Source organism: Drosophila santomea, chromosome 3R (genome assembly GCF_016746245.2).
Source record: "Drosophila santomea strain STO CAGO 1482 chromosome 3R, Prin_Dsan_1.1, whole genome shotgun sequence".
NCBI lineage: Eukaryota > Metazoa > Arthropoda > Insecta > Diptera > Drosophilidae > Drosophila > Drosophila santomea.
The window spans coordinates 15,897,130-15,904,889 of NC_053019.2; the positions used below are offsets into that span (position 1 = coordinate 15,897,130).

Consider the following 7,760-nt stretch of genomic DNA (forward strand, 5'->3'; position numbering starts at 1 on the left):
GCTAATCTGCAGATTTATATATCCTTCTTTTCAAAGCGAATTGATATTCAGGAAGCCCCGCTTAAGTTCAGTGTAAGATCGCCGATGGCGGCAACGACCACAGCATGCTAAATTAGCATTTAATCAATTCAAATCTATATAGTATATGCAATGTATGAGAAGAATCGTGCTCGCGTCGCCAAAGCTTCAAATTCAGAGCGAGCTTTCGGCCTTTCTTCTGCTCTTTCTTCTCTTCACTTCGATTCGAGTCTCTTTCTTCCACGGCAAACAACACATTGGAGGTCTGAAAATATTCAGTTGATATTTTGCCGCGTTGCGAGAGGTGGAGCTGTTCGCCAGAATTTGAATTCGTTATTTTTTCAGCTCCAAGTGAAATTGCAATCCGTTTCGTGTGTGTGGCCCAGTTAAGGCAAGTAAATCAAGACCAATTGAAGGTTATCTGAATCCGGGACCCTTGGGAATGTCGATTAACATTGTTAATTTAACAACTGCATTGGCCCAGACACGTGCTGCCCTCGAAAGCTGTCTTCTAAGCGAGTGACCTGGAAAAGTTTTAGAAATTTTGGTTATGCAAACGGTATTGTGAGAGAAATTCGTGTGTCGCAAGAGAAATAAATTTGAAACAAAGCAAGCCAAATAATTCGTATTCATTTTATACATATACGTATATGTATTCCATGTAATCAATGCATTTTTACTGCAAAGTCGTCCGATTTGAATACTTTTTTTTTCCTAAAATCCTATCTATGAAGTTAATGCCATTACTTTAGCTTAATATCATAAAGTGTGAATAGAAAAGAGCTTAGTTAAAAGTAGTTCATTTTCAAGACCTTTGTGGCAGAGTCTTCTGCGGGCTCTTATACATATCCATTAAGCTGCGAAGAAAGTCCAAGTGCGAAAAGAGAGGCTACAGAGAGAGAAGCTCGCTGTCTTCGTTGGCTTTGGCTCCAACATGGCAACACGACTGCGCTCCCCACTTGGCACCATTCAAGTTGTCTTTTGTTAGGATTTTTCGCACTCTTCTGCGAAATGGAAGGGGAGGTGGGAGGCTGGTTGATAACAGCCGGTCCCCAACTGGCGATCGCAGCTTATATGTTTATATGTTTAGGTGTTTACCCGGACACTCGATCTCTAAACGATCTGTTTTTCTGTGAATCCCATCAGGCTCCCCAGTCGCCAGTCGCCATCGCCATGAGTCCCCGTCCCCGCGAGATCCTCGATGAACCAGAACTGTCGCTGGACTCGTCCTCGAACTCGTCCTCCTGCTACTTGCGAAAATCTGGACAGGATTGCGACGACAGCTGCCTGGTGAGTGGAATATTCCTGTTTACAAAGCATTCGCCAGCACAGATCTCAAACGGATTAGGCTCAGACGGTGGCGGTTCAGTCTTATCGGGGGTTCATACATACATATATACATACATATTTATTTATAAACAGCTGAATGTAAAATTTGATGTAGAGAAAAGTTTCTTTTCAACACTTGACGTTTGATTTTCATCTGCCAAAACTTACATTTATTTTTACTTTGAATACTTTACATATTTTACATTTTGTACATACTTTACATATTTGTAGTAAATACAAATAAAATAGTTGATTTGTAAGAAATATTTGAATTTGTTTTATATTTATATTGTATATTTACTTATTTTTACTTTTCTAAACTTTTTAACTATAAGCTGTAAAAAAATCTCAAACTATGGCGAGTGTTGAAAAGTACATATAGCCCGCAGGAGTTACAATTTTGAAATGCTTTAAAAATATGGTCAAAATGAGTAGATTGTTGTGATGCACCGAATGAACCCGGAAACCCGGATCATATCAGATCCGCTCCTGTTCTCGGCGCCTCGAAAACGGCACGTGCATCGCTTATCGCATCGCATGCGATCAGTTTTCAAAAATGATGGGTCATCGGAAAAGCCGAGCCAAGAGTTCGAGACAACCTTACACAAAGTGGCAGAGTGCGCGATTTTGGCCACAGCCCAAGGGCAATAGACCAACCATCTGGTGGTGGTCCACGATCCACGAATGGAGCCAAGGTCAAGTCGATTCGGCGTTGTTTGTAACCGATTAGAGCTTGCCACACCGATATCTTGTTATGCATTATGTTTACACCTGTGTGTATATGCCCATGGGAATTGCGAAAGTCCGCACGCGGAATTCCTGAACTTCGTCGAAAGTCGAAACTGGTTTCTGGGCTCGAATTTTGGATTTGTTTTTCGGGGCTTTTATTTATGTCTGCCTTCCGCCAGCGAACAAAAACCCATCACGCATCCATATCCGTGTGTATTGAGATCGTGTAAACAATTATTGCGAATTCGGGGGGAAAACATCAGCTTTTCATGTTGTGCAACTGCTGTTTACAAAAGGGTTCTCAATGCTGCACGAACATTATGGTTATATGGGTTATATAATACGAGGGCTTGTCTGCACAAAGAAAAGTATTGAGAAACCAATAATAAATTTTCAATAACAATTAATTTAAAAAAATTAAAGTTCAAAAATCAATTTTACTGATTTAAGGATTAAATGTGTCATTTCCTTTTGAAAAATATAAAATATCTTTCTAACATATATTTATAAATACACAATATTCCTACATATGTTTGTTTGTAACATAAGATCGAAGCTATAACTTCTTCGAATTGCTTACAGTATCTTTGGGTTAAATGCAGGGCGATTTCTCTCAGTGTACTCGATGACCAACCCGTCTTGGCCAAAACAGGCCGCTTGCACAAGAAGCGAAAGCTCATTGGCCACGAAATTCGCATAATTTCAGCATAACCGCCCGTTGAAAAGTGTGAAAAACGTCTCCCTGTTGAGAAGATTGCACAGCACTTGCGGCTCGATAAAAGCAGAGAAAAGTGTGTTAAGACTGATAGGGCAATCGTCTCTCTCGGCTGCTGCTAAGTTATAGAAAGCTTTGGCGCGAGCTTTTTCGATTCACATCATTGGCCACATTCGATTTGGGGGGGTTTTCAGTTGCCAGCTAGTTGGCGATCGCAACGGTTTGCCCCAAAAATTGCGCGCTCAGTTGAAAATCTCTCCAAGGAGTTGCGAAAAAACTCAGAAAACATTGTTTTTGAATGTCCACTGTGTGTTGAAATATAACATTAATCTGCAAATCGAGTATTGACAAGTAAAGACTGTAAAAATCTGTTCAAAATGGAAACTACAATTGTTACCACAACAACGACAACCGAATTGAAGTGCACATTGCGCGGCAGTAAAAAAAAAGATGTAAGCTGGGTTCCAAACTCTACAAATCCGAGGTGTTCAATTCAGCAGAGCAAACAATTGGCTGAACTACGTCAATGGCCAATTAATGAATCTCACATCCTGCTTATCGATGGCATTCCATTTGATTTTCTATTTGCCGACAATTACCATGTTTGTTTGCGGGAATCTACAAAATATTCGCGAAGTGCATTTGCTGGAAAATATTTAACAGGTTACAATGTCAAGTAGTAGCACGTCAACTTTAGCGTGAATAACGTGAATTATATTTGCAGAGTAATTAATTTTTTTCTAACATGTACTTTAGTTTTATCAGAAATCGGGAAACATAAATAATTTATTTCCCAATTGTATGTATTGTGCACTATTACGTAGATTGAAGTTAACTAAATAAATATTTGGGTATTGCATATTTGTTTTTATGAAGGTCTTACAGTTAAAAAGCGTTTTCTTTTTTTTCATAAATATATTTTTAAATTCCTAGATTTTAGGTAGAAATCTTTACTATTTTTTGCTTTCATTTACACTATTTCCACACGTGCCTTACAACAAATATTTGATCATTTAGAAAGCAAACAACAAAACACTGACCAGTAATATTATTTAGCAAAAGGTAGCTAATTAACCTTTTCGTGACTCCCAGATTGCTAGGTACATTTTAAAGAGTGTTAAATGCAGTTACATTCTACTATTAAATAGTACTTAAATATGTTGCAAAGGTAAATAACTGGAATTGGCTAGATAATAAAATGTACTTCGTTTTACAAATCAGTTACTGTTTATTGTTACTAAAAAATGCATATATTTTTATAATTACTGATGCATTTATGTACTTTTTGCCTACTAAGGCAAGTGCACATGATTTTTTCCTAAAGCGGAATGCAAAAAACAATGCAAATTGTAAACAAAACGTCATCGGATTGAATAAGATACTTTTGCTTATGCACTTGCACTTGCCCTCCCACACTTGTTGTTGTTATTATAATTGCTGTTGTTGTTGTTGTTGTTTTTCTTGTTGTTGTTATGCATTAGATTCAGAGACTGGATAAACAAATTAGAGGCAAGCCCCCTTTCTCAGTTGTGGCTGCAGTTTGCTGGTGGCCATAATTGCATATGACTTTCGCAATGCTGCTTGTTTAGTTGTTTACACACCGAAAACGGAAAACTAAAAACCCCCAGACGAAAACAATAACAACAATGTATCAAAGAGCAGAAACCGCAGAAAATATAATAATAAAATCAGCAAACAAATCAATTCTCGACTGCACTCGCTTTTGGCTAAAAATACAAGTGTGTATAGAAGAAGCCAAACCGCCAGTTGCCAACGTCTGTTTTCTAAGGCGGAAGAATATGAATCTGGCGTTCTTGTCCCCAATTCAAATTAGTGTTAAGCTGCCGCTAATCGATAAGGTTTCTTCATTATAACTATGCATTCACATATTTCTATTTCAAATCTCTATTTCGCAGATTGATGGCCAACTGGTTGCGGATGCTGCGGACGCAGCGCATCAATTTCCGTCCAACGAGGAGCCCAATATTCTGGGGCATGGACCCAACTACGACGAGAAGTTGTCCAAATTCAAATGGCTGTGCAATTTCGACGATGTGAGTTAACCCCACGCGATCTCTTGGGGTTTTGGGGGGTCAATTTGGCGCCAATTGTCGCGCACCGAATGCCAATTGATCGCGAATTGTGTTTGGCCAATTGACAAAACGCCCGCATCAGGGACAAAAGTTACCTGTGCATTTTACATGGCTTTAACTCGGATTTTGGCCACCAAAAAGCATTATTATTGAGCGATCGTTGTAATTGGCCAAAACAGCGAAATACGTGAAAATCGCCATGGCGGTCGAGTTGGCTGCAATTGCCAAATAATACAATTAGACAACGAACAAGCCCACCAAATGCCAACTGAATCAAGGTCGCGACCAGCAGCAAATAAAAAGCTCTGCGTGCGCGGGCATTAAATATTTAAATAGTCACAGTGGCCAACAGGCGAATGAAAGAAGCTACTGTTGTTTTCTTTAAGTGCACTCAAGTTACATTGGTGTGAAAATCCCCAAGGCAACTCCCGCATCGAATTTCTTGGGTTTTTTCGGTCCACGCTTGTGAATTCCGCTTGGTTTTTGACCAAGTTAAAGTAATTCTGCTTCCAATTCAAAGGACAGCTCAGACAATAATGCTCAAATGTAGTATAGTAATAATGATAATGATAATATAGATCAACTCCGATTTTGTTTATAACTAAACAACATGCAAAATATGTAGTTAAATTCAAGGAAAGTAACAGTGTATTTGCACAGTATTTGGCACTTAATCAATTCCCATACAAGATGTCCAACAACACAAATTGGATTAATTAGTTGTATTTTCTTTCAATTGAAATCGAAGCAAGTGGAAAGCTTTTTGTTTTACATTCAGCGGGCTGCCAGTTGTTGAATCCCATTGTTTTGGCGTTTCTATTTTATTGTGTCGCTTCTAGTCTATTTTGTATTATTTTCAATGCTACGCATGCGATTAGCATGTTCGGTTCGTTTTGGAAAATTTCGTATTTATTTGCAATGTTTATTCAACACAGGCCCCCAGCCACTTGAAGTTCAACCCGTACATCCGCCGCGGATACCGCACCTTTCTGCCCTCCACGAAGATGTGCCTGCAGAGCATTTTCTGGTGGACCAATGAGACGGTAAGATAGCACATCAAATATGCCTCCCAATTGGAGTTACTCTTCCTCAATCCATGATCCTTGATACGATCCTTTTTGGAAGTCACATTGCAGCCTTTCAAATGAATTAGATTGCCTCAGAAGATATAATTTATATTGAACTAGTTAAGTAAAGATTTGCATATCTTTTGTAGATCAACATCTGGAGCCATCTGGTCGGCTGCATCCTGTTCATCGGCCTGACCATCTTCGACCTGCAGTTCCTGCGCCTCCACGCCTCCCTGAGCGACCAGGTGCTGGTGGTCTGTCTGCTGGTCTGCTTCTGTCTCTGCATGCTGATGTCCGCCATATACCACATATTCTCCTGCAAGTCGGAGGAGCACTACGAGCTCTTTCTGTCCGTTGACTTTCTGGGCATCTCGCTGTCGCTGGTGGCCATCTATATTAGTGGCATGTACTATGCCTTCTGGTGTCACACCTTCCTGCGCACCCTGTACTCCACAATTGCGCTGGGCATGTTCGCTCTGGCCATTGCCGTGCAGATACCCCGCCTGAATGTGTCCATGAACGGAAAGGTGGCGGTGCTGCTGCTCTGGTCCGCCTACGGCATCATCCCGCTGGGCCACTGGGCGGTGGCCATGGGCGGTCTGGAGAACGAGCTAGTCAGGGTAGGCATCCCATTCAAAAGTAGTTAATGGAATCTTTTCATTCAAAAAATATTTGCTTTTCCAGCTGATGGTGCCCCGCATCGTGGTCATGTACTTGCTCTGCCTCGTCGCGTTCGTCTTCTACGCGGCCAAGATCCCGGAGCGCTGGTTCACCGGCAAGGTGGACTTCGTGGGACATTCGCACAACTGGTGGCATCTGATCATCGTGGCCGCCTTCTACCACTGGCACAACACCGGCCTGGTCTATGCCGAGTACCGCCTGAATAACGGATGCACTGCACCAGTTCTCTCCTAGAACTTGAATCCCTTCATCGGAGTTAAGTTCCAAGATCCAGGAGCCAGAACCCAAGATCCGAGGAGCGGAAGTGAATGCGAAATCGGAACCCGGGACTCTAGTAGACTAAAGCTTAGTGTAAATAGTTTATGGGGCGCGCTTTATCCGCTAATAACTAATATTTAGTTGTAGTTGTTGACCGATATGATTAATTTATGTGTAATTTACCGATTAGTTAGGGTTTCGTGTTAGACAATCCAGATCCAGATAGTTGGCATCGCATAAGCGGCAGAAAGGTTTCTCTCTCTTTATATCCTAATTAATTTCATTTTAATATACAATTATACAATGTCTATGAAATTGCATGTGTCTTGAGCTGAAGCTGTGTTAGTCTTGTTGACTCCATTTTTACAAACTCCTAAAATGCAAATACAATATCAAACGTACAAAGCAAACAAAATAATGGTTTTATTGATTTTATGATTCGGAAATGTAATTTGTATTTTTGGTTGGAATACATTCAAACTCTTATTGTATTTACTGCACATTCCACAGTTAAAGATTTATTTGATGCCGGAGTGTATGGTTTCTCCAATAAATCTTTTGAAAATGTGTGCTGATTGTTTTTAAAATGTAACGGTTGAAATGGCTAACATTAAAATAACATCAGTTGGTAACAGAGCGAGTTAACATGAAGCACTATAGGAACTGCTTTCGATAACACCTCTGACAGAAGCGAACTGGTTCCTGTGGCTAGACTGAACATTTCTATTTTACCACTAACAATTCTACTGCAGCTTCTACGCCAAATAAAAATCGCTTAAGGATGCATTCATTAAGAATCGTTTAATACAATACATTGCATTACTGCAGCCCCGTCAATACAGCCTATAATATCGATACCATGCAACC

At 40.3% G+C, this 7,760-nt stretch overlaps 1 protein-coding gene across 2 annotated transcripts; it reads left to right on the forward strand.

Moving 5' to 3' along the window:
• The first annotated feature begins 267 nt into the window (after positions 1-267).
• LOC120451356 (progestin and adipoQ receptor family member 3) lies at positions 268-7,308 on the forward strand. Of its 2 annotated transcripts, XM_039634992.1 has the most exons (6): positions 268-409; positions 1,165-1,308; positions 4,708-4,845; positions 5,820-5,927; positions 6,101-6,574; positions 6,639-7,308. In XM_039634992.1, the coding sequence occupies exons 2-6, from the start codon at positions 1,192-1,194 to the stop codon at positions 6,867-6,869; spliced, it is 1,068 nt and encodes a 355-aa protein (XP_039490926.1). In that variant the 5' UTR covers positions 268-409; positions 1,165-1,191; the 3' UTR covers positions 6,870-7,308. The 2 variants fall into 2 exon arrangements, with proteins under 2 accessions (XP_039490926.1, XP_039490927.1); XM_039634993.2 differs by lacking the exons at positions 268-409; positions 1,165-1,308 and adding an exon at positions 2,995-3,243.
• The last annotated feature ends 452 nt before the right edge of the window (positions 7,309-7,760 follow it).